Source organism: Callithrix jacchus, chromosome 17, assembly GCF_049354715.1.
Source record: "Callithrix jacchus isolate 240 chromosome 17, calJac240_pri, whole genome shotgun sequence".
NCBI classification, from domain to species: Eukaryota; Metazoa; Chordata; class Mammalia; order Primates; family Cebidae; genus Callithrix; species Callithrix jacchus.
Window position 1 is genome coordinate 79,102,122 of NC_133518.1, and position 22,309 is coordinate 79,124,430.

General features: G+C 42.5%; 1 protein-coding gene across 18 annotated transcripts in view; it reads right to left on the minus strand.

Annotated features, from left to right (window-relative positions):
• The window catches only part of ULK4 (unc-51 like kinase 4), a 677,547-nt gene that overhangs the window by 58,524 nt on the left and 596,714 nt on the right, over positions 1-22,309 (minus strand). The window contains exon 37 of one of the 18 annotated variants that reach the window (XM_054246826.2): positions 10,425-18,714. The exons of the other annotated variants lie outside the window; for them this stretch is intronic. Within the exon in view, the coding sequence (XP_054102801.2) occupies positions 18,709-18,714 (6 nt within the window). The 3' untranslated portion in view covers positions 10,425-18,708. Of the gene's footprint in view, positions 1-10,424; positions 18,715-22,309 lie in introns of those variants that run through there. 18 annotated transcript variants of the gene reach the window in all.

The following is a 22,309-nucleotide window of genomic DNA, read 5'->3' on the forward strand; positions in this document are numbered from 1 at the left end:
AATAAACTAGGTATTGATGGAACGTATCTCAAAATAATAAAAGCTATTTATGACAAACCAACAGCCAATATCATACTGAATGGGCAAAAACTGGAAGCATTCCCTTTGAAATCTGGCACTAGACAAGGATGCCCTCTCTCACCACTCCTATTCAATATACTACTGGAAGTTCTAGCCAGAGCAATCAGGCAAGAAAAAGAAATAAAGGGTATTCAAATAGGAAAGGAGGAAGCCAAATTGTCTCTATTTGCAGACGACATGATAGTATATCTAGAAGACCCCATCGTCTCAGCCCAAAAACTCCTGAAACTGATAAGCAACTTCAGCAAAGTCTCAGGATATGAAATCAATGTGCAAAAATCACAAGCATTCGTCTACACCAATAACAGACTTAAAGAGAGCCAAATCAAGAATGAACTACCATTCACAATTGCTACAAAGAGAATAAAATACCTTGGAATACAACTAACAAGGAACGTAAGGGACCTCTTCAAGGAGAACTACAAACCACTGCTTAACGAAATAAGAGAGGACACAAACAAATGGAGAAGCATTCCATGTCCATGGTTAGGAAGAATCAATATCATGAAAATGGCCATACTGCCCAAAGTAATTTACTGACTCAATGCTATCCCCATCAAGCTACCATTGACTTTCTTCACAGAACTGGAAAAAAACAACTGGAACTTTGTATGGAACCAAAAGAGAGCCCGCATAGCCAAGTCAATTCTAAGCAAAAAGAACACAGAAGGAGGCATCACACTACCAGACTTCAAATTATACTACAAGGCTACAGTAATCAAAACAGCATGGTACTGGTACCAAAACAGAGATACAGACCAATGGAACAGAACAGAGGCACCGGAGGCAACACAACATATCTACAACCATACAATCTTTGATAAACCTGACAAAAACAAGCAATGGGGAAAGATTCCCTGTTTAATAAATGGTGTTGGGGAAACTGGCTAGCCATGTGCAGAAAACAGAAATTGGACCCCTTCCTGACACCTTACACTAAAATTAACTCCAGATGGATTAAAGACTTAAACGTAAGACCTGGCACCATAAAAACCCTAGAAGAAAATCTAGGCAAAACCACTCAGGACATAGGAGTAGGCAAGGACTTCATGACCAAAACACCAAAAGCATTGGCAACAAAAGCCAAAATAGACAAATGGGACCTAATCAAACTCCACAGCTTTTGCACGGCAAAAGAAACAGTCACTAGAGTGAATTGGCAACCAACAGAATGGGAAAAAATTTTTGCAGTTTACCCATCTGACAAAGGGCTGATATCCAGAATTTACAAAGAACTCAAACGGATTTACAGGAAAAAAACCAACAAGCCCATCCAAAAGTGGGCAAAGGATATGAACAGACACTTTACAAAAGATGACATACATGAGGCCAACAAACATATGAAAAAATGCTCATCATCACTGGTCATCAGAGAAATGCAAATCAAAACTACATTGAAATACCATCTCACACCAGTTAGAATGGTGATCATTAAAAAATCTGGAGACAACAGATGCTGGAGTGGAGAAATAGGAACACTTTTACACTGTTGGTGGGAGTGTAAATTAGTTCAACCATTGTGGAAGACAGTGTGGCGATTCCTCAAGGACCTAGAAATAGAAATTCCATTTGACCCAGCAATCCCATTACTGGGTATATATCCAAAGGACTATAATTCGTTCTGTTATAAGGACACATGCACACGAATGTTCATTGCAGCACTGTTTACAATAGCAAAGACCTGGAACCAACCCAAATACCCACTGATGATAGACTGGAATGGGAAAATGTGGCACATATACACCATGGACTATTATGCAGCAATCAAAAATGATGAGTTTGTGTCCTTTGTAGGGACATGGATGAATCTGGAGAATGTCATTCTCAGCAAACTGACACAAGAACAGAAAATGAAATACCGCATATTCTCACTCATAGGTGGGTGAAGAACAATGAGAACACATGGACACAGGGAAGGGAGCACTACACACTGGGGTCTATTGAGGGGAATAGGGGAGGGACAGCAGGCGGGGGGAGCTGGGGAGGGATAGCATGGGGAGAAATGCCAGATGTGGGTGAAGGGGAGGAAGACAGCAAATCACACTGCCACATGTGTACCTATGCAACTATCTTGCATATTCTGCACATGTACCCCAAAACCTAAAATGCAATTAAAACAAAACAAAAAAAAAACAAACTGCACACCTGGAGTCCCAGCTACTTAGGCTGAGGTGGAAGGATTACCTGAGCCCAGGGGTTTGAGGTTACAGTGAGATATGATCACACCACTGCACTCCAGCCTGGACAACAGAGTGAGACCTTGTCTCAAAAACAAAAACAAACAAACGAACAAACAAAAACTAATCAGCCAAAGAAAAAACTTGTGGAATGCAGTGTAAGTAGCTCCCAAAGGGTTATCTGTAGCCCTGAGTGCTTATATTAGAAAAGAAGAAAGGCTGAAAAGCAATGAGCTCATCGTAAATAAATTAGAAATAGAAAAGCAGAAGAAATTCAAAGAAAATAATTACTGAGCAAAGAGTAATGCAACAAAAATGAACATATGCAAAAAAATTAACAAAGGCAAGAGATGGCTTAAGAAGGCAAACCTTTGGAAAGGTTTCTCCAGTGAAAGAGAAAAGACACAAAACACCACGAGGAATGAAAAGAGGGGAATAAACAGAGACACGGCAGAGATGAGAAGCAGCAAGGTAATGAGTGGCGAGTGTTGTTCTATGGGCAAGTTATCTAACGTCATGGGCAATGTAGGGTTATCTGAAGTACCAATTGCATATGGGTGCTGTGAGAATTAAACTCGCTGATATAATGTGCTTAAGTCAGTCTGTGGCAATACAAACTAATAAATTAGTGCTTACTGAATGCTGGCTGTTACTCCTATTGCTGGTGCTTACTTGTTCTCCTGTGTTTTCTTAGCTAGTTGGACTATTAACATTGTCAAACAACAGCTTTTGGTGCTGATCGTCTTCTCATTTTTGCATTGTTTTCTATTTCATTAATTTCTGCTCTTACATTTAGCATTTTATTCCTCTGCCTTCTTTGGGTTTATTCTATTATTCTTTTACAAGCTTCTTTAGTTGAACATTCAATGCATTTACTTTTGACGTTCCTTGTTTTTAAAATTCATCTTTAATGATAAAAATTTATCTCTAGCTAAAGTTCTAAAGTGCTGCTTTAGTTAAACCATATAATTTTATTTCTTCAGTTCTATAGTGGTTTTAAAACAGGCCCGAAAGTTCTTTTATACTACTGCCATCAAAAATAAAATTTAATTTCCCTCCTTTTGAATACAGACCAGGCTTAAGGACTGACCTTGAACAGATATAAGGTTTGACTTCCGAAGTTAAGTGACTTCTGAAGCTAGGACATAAAATGTGGCACAGCTTCTGCAAGGCTCTAGAGCTTGTGAGATGACCTTCCTTACAACCTAGCCACTGCGTCCTGGGAAGAGGCTACATGAGGAGGTCACGTACAAGGGGCCCAGCTTGTGCCACAAGCATTGACTGCCACCGAAGAGTGAGCCCTCAGACGATTCCCACACCCCAGTCTGAGCTGTGCCAGCTGATGTCCTGTGGAGCAGAGGTATAGAGACAAGTTGACTTCACTGGGCCCAACCAAACCTCAGATCTGTCAGCAAGATCGACGTTATCCGTGTAGACTACTACGTTTTTTAAACATTTTTAAATGCTCTATATCTTTTGGGGGTGCAAGTGCAGATTTCTTATATGCATATGTTGTGTAGTGGTCAAGTCTGGGTTCTAGTGTACCCATCACGTCAACAGTGAACACTACACCCAACTGGTAATTTTTCAGCCTTCAACCCCTCCCCTTCCCACCCGCCCACCCCACTTCTGGAGTCTCCAGTATCTAGTATTCCCCCTGTATGTCCATGTGCACCCACTGTGTAGCTCTCCCTTATGAGTCTGGACATGACATTTGACTTTCTGTTTCTGAGTCATTTCACTTAGGATAATGCAGGTCACTCCGATTTAGCATGGTTTGTTTTGTGGCAGTCTAAAACCACAACGGTTCTAAATATTTTCTATTCTAAGGTTGTCGAATTACCTTAATGGCACAAGTGTACATACGTCCCGCAGTTTCCAAACACATAATGCTAGTGGTAACAGTGGTGATGGGGGTGGCGCATTTTATTACTAATTTTTAATTTAATTATGGGTAGAAATATAGTCTGAGTATATAATTTATTTAAAATTTGTTTAAAAATTTAGTGATGGTCTGTAAGTGTAATTGTTCTAGGCATCCTAAAGAACACATCTTCATCTGGTACAGTGTGTGTGTGTGCGCGCACGTGTGTGTACGTGTGCGCATGTGTGTGTGTGTGTGTGTGTGTGTGTGAGAAACCACGGATCTAAGGGAGATTATATATGGATCTTTATGAGACAAGTGGTTTTCAAACTTTTTGGTCTTAGACCTTTTTATTTTTAAAAATTGAGGATCTCAAGGGAATTTGTTTATGCAGGGTATATTTATCAATATTTACTGTATTGGAAATTAAAACCAGGACATTTAAAAATACTTATAAATTCATATAAAAAACAATAAAACTGTGCAAATTAGCATGTCTTTTTAAATGTATTTTCTAAAACAAGAAAAATCAGGAACAAGAGTGACACAGTTTTACATTTTTGCAAATCCTTATATGTCTGCCTTACTGGAAGACAGATGCTCCTATCTGCTTGTACATTCAAACTGCTGGGATATACTGTTTTGGATGCAGTTTTCTAAAATTTAGAATTCCCATTTTTGCTTGAAAACTCAAATTTATGGCGACAAGTGCCGTCAGTTGTTTTTCTTGAAGTCACAGACTTTGTTCATTTCTAACAAAATGCCTGCCAGATGCTCAGGTCTAATCATAGTTAGCCCGTCAGTAGTTACGTGTTTGAGTAAAAACGGTGTTCCAGGCTTCTGGAATAGTGGTGTGAGGAGGTACGAGGGAGACCCATTCCCAGAGAAACAGGCGTAACTTGTAGAAATTTAAAAAACAATCATTTAATGTGTCTGAAATTGTCTTAAGTGTACAGAACAAATGAAGAAATGTTTATTCAAGAAAATCTACTAAACCTCAGTAAGAACAGTGTTAGTCTGCGGCATTTCAGCCACAGTCCTGTCCGTCCCTCCGCCTTCCCAGCTCAGCATGACAGAAACTCCACTCTAGGCTGGTGTAACCAAGAGCAGGGCTCAGTCTCCCATCACATCCCATCGGGGGGCAAGGGATCCAGGTAAACACTTCCTCAGAGGAGATGTACAAGCGGCCATGAAGCACATGCAAAGACAGAGGCCCAGTGTCGTGAGCCATCAGGACAATGCACACCCAAACCACGACGAGATGCCACTTCCCACCGACTAGGACGGCCGCAACCAAAAAGACAAACAGTAACCAATGTTGGGGATGATGAGGAGGTCGAGAAATCAGAGCTCTCATACACGACTGGTGGGACTGTAAATGGTCAGCTGCTTTAGAAAAGAGTCTGGGAGTTCCCCAGATGGTTAAACACAGAGTTATCAAATGACCCAGAAATTCCACTCAGAAGTACGAACACAAGAAAAATGAACACATGTACACAAAACACAAATGCTACTGTTTATGGCAGCATTATTAATAATAGCAAAAGGGGGAAAAGCCCAAATGACCATCAACTGATAAATGAATTTAAAAAATGTGAGCTTTGTCCATACAATCAAATATTATTTGGCAAAAAAAAAAAAAAAAAAAAAAAAGGCGCTGACACATGCTACAAAATAGGTAAAATCTGAAAGCACTGTACTAAGTGAGACAAGTCAGACAGAAAAGGCCACATATCGTATGATTCCATTTGAAATATCCGGAATAGACAAACCCATAGAGACAGAAATGCTAGCAGTTTCCAGGGCTTGAGAGGGGAATGGGCAGTGACTGCTAATAGGTAGGAGGTTTCTTTCTGGGGTGAAGAAAATATTGAAAAGCTGGTGATGGTTGCATAACTGCTAATACACTAAAAACCGCTGAGCTGTGCATTTGAAATGGGTGACTGGTATGATATGTGAATTGTATCTCAATAAAGCTGTTATTTTTTAAAAACGGAGAATGAAATCATATTCTTTACAGCAAAATGGATGAAGTTGGAGGCCATAATCCTAAGCAGATTGATGCAGGAAGAGAAAACCAAATGCCGTATGTTCCCACTTATAAGTGAGAGTGAAACACGGAGCACACATGGGCACAGAGATGGGAACCGTGGATTGCTAGAAGGGCGGGAGGGGTGTAGGCTGAAAAACGACCTACTGGGTACTGTGCTTACTACCTGGGTGCAATATACTCACCACGTGACAAACCTGCACATGAACCCTCTGTATCTAAAACAAAACTGGAAATTTAAAAAATCGACATATTTTCCTTCTCTCAGGTGTGCAAACTCCAGGAAGGCAGCACTGTTTGTTTGTTTGTTTTTGAGACGGAGCTTCGCTCTTGTCGCCCAGGCTGGAGTGCAGTGTCGTGATCTCGGCTCACTGCAACCTCCGCCTCCTGGGTTCAAGTGACTCTCCTGCCTCAGCCTCCCAGGAGCTGGGATTTCAGGTGTGCGCCAACGAACCCAGCCAGCAGCACTTTTATTTGGCTCACCACCACGTATGCTGTCATCTAGAACAGTGTCTGCCATGTAACAGACACTCAAATCATTATTAAGTGAGGTAACATCTTAAAATGTTTCCCTCTAGACTTTTGCTCTTTGTTCATATATTTTTCTATGCAATTTTAATTGAATATATTAGGTATTTTCTAAAAACATTAAGACTCTCCTTACACATACTATTTAATGATTGGAAATTTTGATGTAAAATAGTCAACTACATCTATTTTTTTCAACAATTCAAACTCATGTCTTCTGATTTTGAAATACTGTCATTTCATTTTTTTCCTTCTCGTCTGTACACAGCTGATTACTGGTAATTCTAAATGATCTAACACATGGATGGGTTAAAGTTCTATGAAGAAAGAGGAGATGAACAGGACGGTTCCAGACAGGAAAAGGCATGCGTGTTCCTCTACCCACACCCCCATTTACCAAAATGCAACAATCATTTTTTTCTTGGTCAAATAACACATCCCTCTGAATAACACATCACTAATTTTCTTATAATAATAACTCAAGATAAATAGCTGATGCTGGACAGAATTACAATTTTGAAAGAAAAAAATTACCAAAATATTCCAGAAGGTGATTTATGCTGCAGCCCCGTGCCATCCAAACCACAGACTGAGGCTCTGCCACCCCAGAATACCTTCCAGTGATTACAGTCAAGAAAGATTTACTTTCTGGGCCTGAGGCTTGGAAAGTTGCTGCCAATTCTTCTCCTTTTATATCTTCTTACTGTTAAGTCACAGACGCTGCAGGGAATTAGTCACTTGACCTCCCTGCTCCTGCTAGTGCCATTTCATTGACCCTTTAAACTAATCGGCGTAGCTAGCACTGTTGTCTCAGGGGTTAAGGTAAATTATTAATGAATTTAAAGGCAAAAGTTGCTCTCACCTCATCTTACCTCTTGAGAAAATCCTAATGGGTAAACTCATAAGTAAAAAAAAAAGAAAGAAAGATAAAAAAATGACTTTCTTCAGTTCTTCCATTCCATGAATGTTGTGAGAAATAAACAGTAATAGATGGGATTTTCTTTGGCAGAGAGAATTAGGAAGATATTTTCGAAAATTAGAGTCTCAAAAAAAAAATAACTGATTTGTTGGATAAACTTGGTATTTTAACTTTAAGAAGTCTACATTGGTTTGAAGTGGGTTGTTAGGTTTGATTTTAAAGATGATTTTTTGCATATTTTAGTAAAAATATGTAATTCGATTTGGTTTTAAATTCAGTAAGTAGGCACAGTTATATCTCGTTTTTGGTTCAAAACTTTAGTTTTCTTAAGTATACGTGAAGCTTAATTAGTACTGAGAGTCAAAATAAAGATTTGGAAGAAATGTCACAAAAAAAGGATTTGTGTTTGGGATTGTACCTGCCATTACGCTAAAAATATTTTAATGAGAATCTTCTCTATAGTTAGAGCGCTCTGCAGAGGGTCCAGTGCTTGTGGTGTGTCCTGAGGGAAAGCCTGAGGAGCAGGTCAGCCAGGCCACCTGAGTCATCCTGGAGTGACAGCAGTGTGGACTGTGAGGTCAGAGCAAATCTAGAAAAACAGCTTGGACGTGGTTGATCAATATTCTGTATCCAAGCATGGCTTGCAAAGAAAACAGCTGTATTTGGAATGAAGAGGGCTTAATCAGTGGTGCCCCTTTATAACCTGTAAAAGATGACAGATTCATCCAGAAACTCAAATCTACTTCCAGTGTTATGTTAACTTGGTTTTAAAAAGAACAATGATATGGAAGAATCAGTAACACTGAGGATATTGCGGTGAACTTGGGGGAATAAAAAACTGGGTCTGAAAAGATATGATTAGCTGTCACAGGTCTATGAAAATGAGTTTGGGTATTTCTCGCATGACTTCTAAAAATAGGGTCTTTATTTTACTTACATGTAATATTAAAGGTAGTACAAGACATTTAAGTGGCAGTGTGGAGGCTGTGGCAACCTTTGGAATGTACTTAAAAGCTGCATTATTCTGCCAGGTGCACCTGGGCATCTTCGTGTGGGACACTACGAACTAGTACCATGAAGTACTTGTGATTTAAACTCTTTAACTTATATATACTTCAATTTACATCCTTCAAACAAGATGGTCTCCATCCCAAGAGCTGTTAAGATGCCTTGTTTCTACTGACTTCTCAATGGCTCAAAAAGGCTAAAAGAACTCTTCATATGTGCATGATTATCTGATTATCATAATTCATCAAGAATTAGCCAAGTGTTTAAGTACTGTCAATTTCAAAAGGGAGAACCTGTAAGCCTGTGACTCTGAAAATCTAGTTTTTATTAAGTAAGAAGAAGCCTTCACATGAATTGTTTTACTATGCTAGACACATCTTGGGACATGGGCAAAGCAGGATGCCATCATGTCTAACCCGGCAAAGCAAAGGCTATCATATTCATTTTTTAAACATCTAACATTTACTTGATGTTGACCATGTGCCTGATACTTTTCTAAATACTTTATGTATTAATGTCATGTAATCCTCATAAGAACTACATGAGATAGGTATTACCATTGTGTCCAATTTATAGAGCTGGAAATGGAGATTCAGAGAGGTTAAATAACGCTCCCAGAAACATTAAATGAATAAATGGTGTGGCCAGAGTCAGTGAATTAATAAATGGAGAACCCAAGCCTAATCACTGTTCTACCAATAGTAAAATCAGCCACTATTGATTCCACAGTTTCTTCATGCACAACTTCTCATAACTTAAAGCTTAGTAATGATAAAAATGTTGTATTTGAAATATGTTTATACACTTGTGTTTTCTTCAAATTATGGTATATGCTACACATGATTGGAGAATCTGCCGCCTGAATTCTGATTCTAGCTCTGCTGTTTACTGGTTATGTAACTTAAAGGGAACTCTTCTAGTGGCTTTGGGCTTCTGTTCGTTCTCAGGAGCATGAAAGGTAGGGTGTGTATGCAGCACTCATCTCTTCCTGAGCACTCAACAAGGGGCAACCACTACAGTTATGAGATATTCTAGGGGAAAGTCCTGTGTAAACCATGCTGTATAATGCAGGGATGTCACAATTATTACCTTGATAGTGATGACAAATGTGATAAAACAAGTCAACTGTTGCAAGATCATAAATATTTTTCAATAACAAGGAGAGTGGATGCATCCCAGAGAGTCTAGTAACTCTAGCATAAATTCCTTCCGTTTCCATGGAACTGAGGAAGCCACTGAACTAGCCTGGCCCCAGAACACAACTTCTTCTTGCCACTGTCCCGGACGAGAATCCTTCTCAGTTTTGAATATTCTTCTAAAGTGATCCCGAGAGACCTAACCTTTAAATAAGCCACCTAGGGCTGGGCGTGATAGCTCATGCCTGTAATTCCAGAAGTTTGGGACACCAAGGTGGGCGGAATATTTGAGGTCAAGAGTTAGAGACCAGCCTGGCCAACATGATAAAACGCTGTCTCTGCTAAAAATACAAAAATTATCCTGGCATGGTGGTACACACCTGTAATCCCAGCTACTCGGGAGGCTGAGGCGAGAGAATCGCTTGAACCTGGGAGGTGGAGGTTGCAGTGAGCCAAGATCAGGCCACTGCACTCCAGCCTGGGCGACAGGGTGAGACTGTCTCAAAAAAATAAAATATAATATAAAAATAAACAAAAAAGCCATCTAGGCTGCTCTGGAACAAGTTTTAAGATGCAGTAATTTAATGCAGTGATATCTTACTGCCTTTTGTTTTTTAAGCCTGGAAACTATCCATGGATCTTAACTGCCAGGCCTCTCTGGTTTATTTTTTCCATTTATAATGAGACAAACTTACACCCTGGGAAGGTGCTTCCTCCCAATATCTCACATTTCTATTGAGAACCCCAGGGGGCTCCTTTAAAAGAGGAGGAGGAGAGGTGTTAATTAAGGTGGTAATAGGTTCTAGTCCTTAGAAGAATCAGTGCCTGTTGGAAACTCTGCATTGTGAAAAGAGCTAGGGCTATAAAATATTCAACAACTCTTCGGTGTAGAAACCCTGCTTCGCACATCCCGGCTGCAATGACTACAGTACCCAGTGGCTGCGTTGGTGCCGCAGGTTCCGCGGCATTCGCTCTGCTCGAAGTCCCTTATTTGTGTTGTTGTGGATGGTGTCCTTTGAAGTGATGCATCTGCTATGACTGGGTTACAGTAGGTAGTCAGACATGAGCAGGGCGGGAGACCTCCCCCACCACCACCCAGGAATGGGAGGTGACCATGAGGTGATGGTCAGGTGGTTGTCAGCTGTCTCTAAAACAATCACTGCTTTCAGCCAGAGCCAGGAAAGGCGGGCAGCCTCCCGACAGATAAAACACCTGACACTGGTGATGAGCAGCTTCCTGAGAGCACCTCAAAAACTGGGCGAGTGGGCTCAAGCAAGTGCACTCAGAGGCAAAAGGGTGGCGCTTAAGGCATGTCTGACCGTTCTCCCGGAACACTTGCCTGCTAGGGGAAACACCTCCAGTGAGCATGCGCACCACTTCGGCAAACACGGGGCATGGCTCTGCCCAAGCGCCGGCAGGCCACTGCGCATGTGGACAAGCCCCTGCGCATGCGGACGGCCCACTGCACATGCGGACGGCCCACTGCGCATGTGGACAAGCCCCCGCACATGCGGAAGGCCCACTGCGCATGCGGACGGCCCACTGCGCATGCGGACAAGCCCCTGGCATGTGGACGGCCCACTGCGCATGCGGACGGCCCACTGCACATGCGGACGGCCCACTGCACATGCGGATGGCCCACTGCACATGCGGACGGCCCACCCCGGGGGAAGAACAGGGGAGAGGCGACGCCGACGCCCAAAGGTGCCGGCCTGTAAGAGCTCACGTGAGAAGTCAAACCACACGCCGGAGTCTCTCAGGTCGTCCCCTTGGCCCTTCCCCGGTGAGGAAGGACACCTCTCCCTCTTGCGCTTCTAAGACCACTTGCCCTTAGCCTTCTAGAAGTAAACGTTGAACACAGAAGGGACAAGGGCAGTGGAGGGGACAGACCCAGTGCCACTCGCAGACCTGGGGGAGCAAGATCAACCCCTGCAGCCCCGATCCTGTGTGCAGATCACAGGCAGGTATGGCGGCGTCTTTCCCGGAGGCTCTGCTCACATTGCATCCACCGGGAGTCACGACTGCACCCGCGCGCAAGCCTTACCTCATGGACCACGACCCTCTCACGTGCACCCTCTAAGAGCGAGAGCCTTTAAACGCGGCAGGATTCTCCAGTCGTGGGGCTCAGTTCTTGGGACGCACGTCTGCCCAGACTCCGGGCCAAATGCAACGGCCACTTCCTTCCCAGTTGGGTGTTCGAGGTTTGTTTGCAGCCGCTCCGGCCTCACCAGTATACTTTCTTCCTTTTATTCCTGCTTTAAAACTTTTACTTATTTTGAGGCAGAGTCTCGCTGTGTGCCCAGGCTGGACTGCAGTGGCGTGATCTCAGCCAGGGCAACCTCCACCTCCCGGGTTCAAGCGATTCTCATGCCTCTGCCTCCTGAGTAGCTGGAACTACAGGTGTGCACCACCACGCCATACTACTTTTTGTATTTTTAGCAGAGATGAGGTTTCGCCATGTTGACCAGGCTGCTCTGGAACTCCTGGACTCAAGCAATCCACCTGCCTCAGCTTCCCAAAGGGCTGGGATTACAGGCATGTGCCACAGCGCCTGGCCTTTAAAACTTTTTAATAAACTTTCACTCCTGCTCTAAAACTTGCCCCAGTCTCTTCTTCTGCCTTATGCCCCTCAGACCAATTCTTCTGAAGAGGCAAGAACTGAGGTTGCTGCAGACCCGTGTGGATTCGCCACTGCTAACAATTTGACCCACATAAGATAGTATCTCTCAAAGTACTGACTGCAGACCACCTGAACTGGATAAAAAGCAGGTGACTGAGCCCCATTCGTAACCAACCAGAATCTCACCAGGGACCAACAATGGACATTTCTTCAAAGATCGCTGGTAATTCCCACCAACACTAATGTTTGAGAGCCAATGGAATAAGAATTAATGAATGCTTATTTCTTTCCAAGTTATTTAATGTTCAGCAGATACTGATTGCTAGACTACATCTCAAACATATTAAACTATATCCAGGAGTTTTGCTTCACTCAAACAAAACCAGAAATAAATGTGTGCCAAAGATTTACAGGATGACATTCCGAAAATTCTGGTGAGAACAAGGCATATTGTAGAAGGTTATCTTTATGACTAGGGATTAGGGAAAGTTCTTAAGCAGGGCTCTGTGAGTATATATAATAGCCGTGTGTGTGTGTGTGTGTGTGCGCACACGCGTGTGTGTATGCTTTTAAACTCCTTTCATGTTGCCACACCCACAAATGTCAGCTGCATATTCAAGGACATATATTAAATTCACTAGAGTGGGGATGGGGGAATGGGAGTGGATATTGGAGAGGGAAAAAATAAATTAAATCCCAACCCCTTCCTGAACAACAGTAACACACACAAAGACACACACCAAAACCCCGAAAAACAGACGCATGGCACTTCTGTCTAGTAAGAAAAACTTTACATTTAGCTATACAGAGAAATGAACATTTTTGCTAATCAGGGTGTAACTGACTAAAGATCTTCATTGATCTCAGTACTACTAAACCATAGAAAGCAAATTCTTCACCAGCTGGCCAGGAGCTGATCCAGGAAACCTACACCCATGCACGTAGCTTTGCCTTCTGCCCCCACATCCTCCCAGTGTCCTGTCCAAATCTCACTCCTACGAGCACTTGCAGCTGGAGCAAAAGCAGACATAGTCAAGGGGCTGCATGAACCCCTTTAAGGGTGTTTTTAATTGAGTCAGCAAAAAGTAACAAGCAAAAACTGCAACTCAGAAGCACCGAAGTATAGAGACTTTCGGATTTAGAAAATATATAGAAAAATAAATAGATTTGAAATGTTTCCCCTTTTTTGTGGATGGCATAGATCAGTTACTTTCCTGGGTTTATCACCTAAGAAGGTGGCAAAGTTTGCACCTGGTTATCTTGAGCTTTTTCAAGATCCAGCAGCACTCCTGTTATTTCACTTTAAGAGATTATAACTGTCACTGCAGGCTGAGCCCAGCAGGAAGCCAGGTCAGCCCAAGCTCAGGGTTCTAAGGTCATGGTTACTTCAGCTGGGGCCTTAGCATCAAGAAGGCAGCCCATTCTCTTCCTTTCAATTCACTGAGCAGGTTCAGAGACTCTGGTGTGCCCAGCCTGTGCTCAGGACCCACAGGGACATAAAGAAGATGCAGGCCCTGCTCCCGGGAAGGAGACATCTAGTTGTGTCACTATACCCCTACTGCACAGAGGCTACTACTCAGTTGTCTGCAAGTAAGAAAGCTAGTCTGACTGAAGGGGACCGCTGAACACCTGCTTCCTTCATGAGACCTTTTATCCAATTCACTGCATTTTTGAGTGTCTACTCTGTGCACAGAACTATACAAAGGTACGTGTACTCTGTGTACACAAAGGCCTATACACTCCATGCGCAGAACTATATAAAGGCACAGAGCTAGACAAAGGATCCATGCCTTATTTTGCCTGGAAGAGAAAATATGGAAAGTTAATAAAAGCTCAAGAATCAGATAAAACCACCATCAGGTAGAGAGGTTCACTGCCAATTAGAGGAGCAAGCACTCGGAGTGCTGAGAAGGGGAGGGGCTGGCTCAGCTATTCAGAGGGTAGATGGAAGTGGCTGTGGGCCGTGAGGGATGGAGGGGTTTGAACAAGTGGAAAGCAGGATGGGGGAACAACATAAACAAAAGCAAAGGTTTGAGTGGAAGGTCACCTTCTCTCTCTGGGCCTCCACCTGCCAGATGTTTCTCTCCTTTCATCAAAGGCAGTATGACAGCATTTTCCTCCTTCATCTCGTGTGCTGTGGTCTTAGGAGAGCCTCCTTTGGTGTTCTTGTTTTCCAGCCAGTGCCTCATGATAAATTATGCACCTTTCACTCTTGAGTGGAGGAAGTAGGCTAACACATTAAGTCGGAAAAACAGGTACCACGAGAGGAAAAACAAATGACCCTCTTTCCGAAGAAGGTAACTACCCAGCCAAATGAGATCATCTACACCAGCAGGGAGACGGGGAGGACCAGTAGGGCTTGTTAAGTGGTGAGAATGTCCCTGAGTTCTTCAGTGTAACCTACAATTTTCTGATGGTTTAAATGATATGTTTTTCATTAAAGTACAGCTTGACATCATACACGTAGTCCCTAGTGACCAAAAGATAGGTATAATGGCAATATTCTCCCAGGAATTACCAAGAAAACCACCCCTTTTCCAAGAAAAAGGCAATATCAGAGCTTGGTCACTCAGAAAAGAAACCCGGGAGGTGGGGGGATCCAGGGAGTTTGAAGAATTAAAATGAGATAGAGATAAACTGGAGACAGAAAGGCTTTTCAAAACCTAAATACAAATTCTTCACTGGGCTCCTAAAAGAAAGATCAGAGTTGAACTCCAGTTATCAAAAGGAAAGCAGATTTCATGCTGCGATGTGATAAACACATACTTTTGATGCAAATACTTATCCATTCAGTAAATTCTAGAATATATATTACTGTTTTGGTGAAAATGGTTTCAAAGAGACTGAAATTGCATGTGAGGAGAAAAGCTTATGACACTGAAGAAGGTATTTTAAATAAAAGGATGGATCTTATTTTGTATATAAAACATGTAATAGCTATATATAAATAAAGTATGTGTATATGAATGCATGTGTAAACAAATAGCTAAGTAATGGGTTCTGTGTATGATAAAATCAAATCAGGTCTATATCACATCCCAGCAAAAATCACTCTACACAATGATTGGGCTCCTGGACCCCCACGGGCTGGGACTATTGGCTTTAGCACAGCATGAGCATGGATGGGGGCTCCCAGAGAACAGACTGCTCTGATCTCTCTCATTCTCTCAGCAGGAAGCAAATTCACAGCATTCCAATCACGAGTAGCACCATTATACCTCACAAATCAATACAGACAACTCTTCAAATTCGATTCTTAAATACAAGTTTGCAGCTAATTCCTGCAAGGATTTCATTATTAACCGAAGTACAATTTAGAATCTTTGATTGAAATGCCTGCCTGCTACAATTCCCAGTTCTCTTTAACTAGATTACCCTACATTTGCTGAAAAAATGTACTAACCTTAAGTTAAAGAAAGTTATATTTACACGCATGTATATAAATAAACACACACACACACGAACAGATGCATAGTAGAGTAATAACATATGCTACCGCCTCTGTTAACAGTAAGAAGAAAAGTAACAGGTTGAAGGCAGACTTGAGGGAAAGAAGCTGACGGTTGCAAGATGGAAGGCTGGGGATTTCTGAATAAAAGAAAATGCTGCATGAAATGTGTTTTTGGCAGTCATGCGTGAAGTACATTTTACATAAGCTTTAAGGTGCGTCTAAAGGTTTCTTCCTCTCTCTGTCTCACTTTACCTGGACTGGTTAGGACAGATGGTTTGACTATTTCAAGGCCATTGAGAAATGGTCTTCTTTGATAGCGCATGACACTTCCAGAGGGACAAAGTAAAAGACACAGAAGGCAGGGACACCCCCTTAGCCAGACAATCAGAGGGACCCCTGACTCAGAAGCCAGATTCCCTTCTCACCCCATTAAGGGCAGGGCCTTTAGGACACTGTGGCAAATGTTTCACATAAGGACTATCAAGTAAATGCAATCTCCTGGCCAACCAGCTTAGGAATAACTATATAAAACTGGTCAGTATCTGGTAACACTGCACTTACATGCGATGCTCTCTGCCCTACTGTTTCCAAGCTTTTCATAACGTAGACAGGCATAGAATTTCACCAAAATTTCTTCTGGTGAAATGATTTTTTTTTTTAAAGAGGGTTGGGAAAAAAGGATGGCTTCCAGGTGAGGAAAAAAAAGATGATCTAGAACCTTCTCCATTTACCCTCACATCCTGAGCTATCGACTGGAAGAAGGTGTCTTGTTAAGAGAAAGCCCATAGAGCACTTTCAGGAGCAAAGTACACCAAATCCCTGGCCTTTCAAGTTTACCTTATTATATCAAGTGCACTTTTAAATCATGCCGAGAAATTGCCTCTGTGGTCATTTATGATTTCTCTCACTTTTTCCTACAGAGCCTCTAGTTCTTCTTATGTCCTCCTGCCCATACTCTGGTGCCTTGTCCCTGGCTACCAGCCTTCTCTGTAGTTTCCAGAGCCCACACACCTCCAGGACCCACTAAGGGAAGCTGCTTCCAAATTCCTAATTATTAACATAATTAACACCTTTTCATTCTAGAATAGGCCAGTAGTCACCTTTCAACTGCAGCAATTATGGAAAAAAGACAGCCAGATGTGTAGTAATTTCATAATAACTACACACCTAGGAAGCACCAGAGGAGACTGCAGGTTTCAGATCTGCTTAAGTATGCAGTGATGCTAATTAGGATGATAAGCTGTATTTATGCGGCGCCATCCGGCCCCAGCAACCCAAACTCTAATAGCATCAAGGCATACAATTAACAGTCACATACAAAGAGGTACAACATTCAGAAGACAAGAGGAACCTTTCCAGAAAGGGGCACAGGCAGAGGGAAAGCTTAAGACATGTCGGCATTTATTTTCTCGTGGAACAGGCTGTTCCAGTGAGTCAGAGGTGATGGCACAAGAGTGAAACTCAAGCATCTCCCTTCTTCATGTCGTCTGGAAAGAGGGATTATCCTACTGGCTTAGATGAAGACTTGGCATGTCAGAGCCTGAGACTGGGAAAATGTGCGTACGCCAGACGTCAGACCCCTGCAGGATGCAAAATGACCTCAGCCGGCCCTAAAAAGATGTAACTGAATGGGATAAAGACGAAAAACCTACTGCTGCTGAACATAATGGGGAGGATGAGGCGTCTCAGCAGCATGTGCAAAAGACCATGTGTGGGCACGTTGAGTCCACGGAGTGACACGGCGTCTACAGGTGGCCCTGTGACCTGCGCATCATCAACAGAAAAACCATGTTAGGGTTAGCAAGAGGGCCAACTAGCTCCGTTTCCTATTATCAGACCACAGACGGAGAATCATGTTCACCTCCGGCCAACGCATTTTCAGAGGGACGCTGACAAATGAGACAGTAGACAAGAGAGCCCAGAGTAGTGGTGAGTGCAGAAATCACGTGAGAGAAGCAGCAGTACAGAGAAGTGAGAGGGTGAGAGCAGAGGGAGGTGAGTGCAACACACTGATAGTCTCTAGAGCTGCATTAATTCTGTGTGATACCAGTGAGCAAAATTAGATTCTGCTGGTAGAAGTTAGATGCAGAAATTGCAGGCTTCATAGAAGGCAATATATGTAAATCCAATAGAAAGTTTTGAAAGGTGCTGAGCTTCCTGGTACTGGATTCGTTTAAACAGAACATGGACAATCCCTTAGAGTTACTGAATTGATGCCCCCAGCAGAAGTAACAGTGAGGCTGCCTCTGGGATTTAGCCAAGGAGAGAGAGCCCCATAGAGTGGGGTAGACACATGGTGCCAAACAGGAAGCCACAGCCAGGTTCTTGTCTGGGTTCAGACATAGGATATTCATTGGTTCCTTATTCCTTTGATTTTTTTGCTTTTACATATTATTTAAATTAGCAAACAATAAAATTGATTTTGTTTATAGTTCTATGAATTTTAACACATTAATCTCATGTTTACCACCACCACAATCAAGATAAAAAACTTTCTATCACTGAAAAAATTCCTCTGTGCTGCCCTTCTCCCAGACCCTGGTAATCACTGATAAGTGTCTCTGTCTTCACAGTTTAGTCATGCTGAGAATGTCCCGTGAATTCCGTCTGAAGTAGTATGTAACCTTTTGAGACTGGCTTGTTTCGGTCAGTAGAAAGCTTCTGAGATTCATCCGAGTTGCTGCAACGTATCAATACTTCAAATTCGTAAACAGAATATGGCTGGGAACAACCGGCTACTCCGAAATATGTTTTTTCAGGTTTTCCAAATTTGGCTCAATCTGGGGAGCAGTGAATTCAGTTTAAAGATGATCATAGTATCTGCTGCCTCTAGTGATCTTTTTCTTTGTATTGGTGTTTAATTTTACAGGAACTTTAACTCTAGACAAAAAAAAAAAAAAAAAAAAAAGCATGCTCATTGAAAAAGCCCAAATGCTTCAGGTCAATACAAATATAAGTGATTAAGAGGATAAAAATTTCCAGCTGGGTGCAGTGGCTCATGCCTGTAATCCCAGCACGTTGGAAGGCCGAGGTGGGCGGATCACCAAGTCAGGAGATCAAGACCATCCTGGCTAACAATGGTGAAACCCCATTGCTACTAACAACACAAAAAATCAGCCAAGTGTGGTGGCACATGCCTGTAGTCCCAGCTACTCAGGAGGCTGGGGCAGGAGAATCACTTGAACCCGGGAGGCAGAGGTTGCGGTGAGCTGAGATCGCCCTACTGCACTCCAGCCTGGGCAACAGAGCAAGACTCCAGCTAAAAAAAAAAAATGGTTTGACAACAATTCCTCATAGACTTTTTTCTGAACTTACTTTGTCACATATTTGAAATTCATAAAAAATGAACCTCACTATACAGTTGTGTAACCCAATATCACAAACATCTTTTCCTATCAATGCATCTAGCTCCATGTCATTAAGAACTGCACAGTATTCCATTATAAAAACGGATCAAAATTTACATAATAGATACCCCATTGATGAACATTTAGATTGTTTCCAAGTTTTCACTAACACAATGTAGCAATACACACTCTTCTTTATATAAGAGGTTTTAAATCATTTGGATGAAAAAATAAAGCTCTTTGTAAGAAAGGATATTTATTAGAAGAGCATATTAGATTTGACAAATGGCATTTGGAAAATAAAAATACAAAACCATATGAAATTACTGACCCGAATTAATATTCCCTAACTTGTACTAACAGGAAGGTGTTTCAGATGAATATCACATTAATTGACCTCACTTCCACAGGCCTAGTGGTTCCCCTCCACACAGTTAAAGTTGTTTCTCCCCCGAAGCAAAGAGCTGTTTCCTGCCACAGATTTCACAAGCCTGCTGTCACTGAGGTCTCTGCACTCAGTGGACTGGCGTCAATGCCGGACAGATTCGAATTTGCCAGCACAAGGATGCTCCCGGTCTCTCCAAACCCCTCTCTCCTATTTCTTTCTTGTTTCCTTCAACCAACTTCTATCCGCTTATACCCTCTCCCAAGCTTCTGGGGTCTCACAATGCTTTCCCAGGGAAATGCACCCTATACTGACTGCTCTCTGCAAGTTTTACAAGTTATCTGACAATCTGAGCACTTCTGGACTCACATCCTCTCCCACTTCCTCAGCCAGTGCTTACCTGCACATTTCTTACAGGCAAAACCAAAATTGGGTTATGCCCAACTCCTCTCCCACTTTTCTACAAACCCAAGTCAGGAATAAGGGTTCAAGGACACCATGGGAGCACAGAAACGCAGTTACAAAAGCCGTCGATGGCACTGTAAGAAGCTGTCGTCCTGGCGAGGGGTGACCGCGTAGTCAGAGGATGGAGCCAAGTCATCTAAAAATATCCGAAGAACCCTTTGTCCCCAGCACTTTGTGGTTTAAAAGACCTTTTATTATGGCAACACTGAGGCCTCACAGTAGTTCCAGGCAGCTGGGCTAAGGCTCTGGGAATAGTCTAGCCAAGGCCGCAGCAGTAGGCTGAGGTTCCAGCTTTTTACAAAGCCATGCTCTCACGCTCATATTGGCTACAGAGGTCAGACAGAAGCAAGGTGGGGACGTCAAAGGAAGGTGGAAGAGGCCAGGAGGACAGGCCAACCTCTGCCAGTCTCTACTGGGTGTCATGTGAAGTCTACAGCTCAGCACTTCAAGAGTCTGGTCTTTAACCCATACACACCCCTCCTGAAAACACCAAAGCAGCTTCAAGGCCCCTGCTCTTCCTAAACTTCCTAGTGAACTCTTTCGGGCACAGCAGCCACTTGGGTGAAAGAAGAGAGCTATCCACAAGCAGACTTGGGTATCCGTTAGCACTGTAGGTCTGGCCTGCGAGCACTCACTAGGGTTCAAGATGTAGTTCGTCTGGCTTGTACCAAGCAGATGTCCAGCTGCGGGCGGGGGCAAGGAGCACTTCGGGCCCACAGCTGAGGAAATGGCACAGCAGCGATGCATGTAAGAGACATTAAGAGAGCAGAATCGCTTGGGCAAGTCAATCCACACCCGGCGTGTACTCCAGGGTTCTCAACAGCTCATCTACTCCAATTATCCAGAGTGAATGGAGTGTTCGTGGGATAATAATGTGTGCAATTATACAATAAAACCTGACTGTTTCATATTAATTCCTTGCCTTTAGATCCTTGGCAAAAAGTGAAAACAAGAAGAAAAATGTCTGTCCAAGGTTTTCTAATGCTCTTTATTACCTGTCCGGTCCCCAATCCCAGGATACCAAACTGTCACAATGTCATTTAGGATTCCTCAGTTTCTCATTTTTTTCTATATTTATTTACGCATTTTCTTAAGCATTTTACAGATTTGAGGTAGAAATAAACTTTTTTTTTGGTGACCCACTTCCTTCACCCCTCCCTAACCAAATTCAAAGAATCTCTAAAGTTGTTTTGAGACAAATTTCTTAGCACTCAGTTTTATCCATGAGGGTCATTTAATGAGTTTTCCCTGAAAACTCAGTTAGTCTGTGTTTGGATGGCTGTCAATTACTTCTGATTCTTTCTTGGTGCCTTATAAACAGCAGGTGAACAATGGATGTTTGTGAATATGGATTAAGTAGAAGATTAGAAGGAAATATACCAAAATTATCATTAATAATTTATCTGGGACCATGGTATGACTTTCCTTTTCACCTGTCTTCCAAAGCTTTCTATATGCTAAATAAATAGTCATTAAACATAAAATAAAATTCAAAATTGTACAGGCTGCAGAAATAAAAGACATAATTAAACGAAGACCTTGGGATGTCCAGTCATAAAAGCTCACGACTCTTTCTTTAGCGCCCACTGGAAATCTGAGCGTGGCCACTGTGGGGAGTACAGGATAGGGCTACTGCTCCAATAAGCAGAGATTCTCCAGCCAAGAGGAAAAAAATATAATACAAACCAACAAACCTATGTTTCCATCTCAAAGCTTATCTGTTCCAAAAGCACCAATTACAAAGCAGATCTGGGGGACACAATAACATTTGTGACCGCCAATCAAACATTCAAATGATTTAGGGAAGTTCTGGAAAACAGTCAACTCCAGGCATGAATCACAACCTGATTTTATCATGATTATGACACTAGTGCCACAAAAGGGTGGTGTTTCCAGCTTCCCATCTTCCCGATGGCAGTCGTGATGGGGAGCCAGCAATCTTACCTGCTCAATGGATGAAGTCTGTACTGCTTTGCCTGGATGAGCAGATGGCGTGCCAGGCAAGGCAAAAGTCACTTAAGATCTTTTCTTTAAGAAGGTTGGTCCCTATCTCTAAAATCTTTAGACCAACTTTAACCAACATTTAAAGAATATTATTTTTAAAATAATTTCAACGTTTACTTTAGATCCAGGCGTATACATGCAGGTTATGTGCACACATTGTGTGATGCTATGGCTGACCCCATCACCCAGGCAGTGAGCACAGCACCCGATGGTTAGCTCCAGCCCTCTCCCCTCCACCTCCAGCAGACCCCAGTGTCTGTTTTTGCCATCTTTA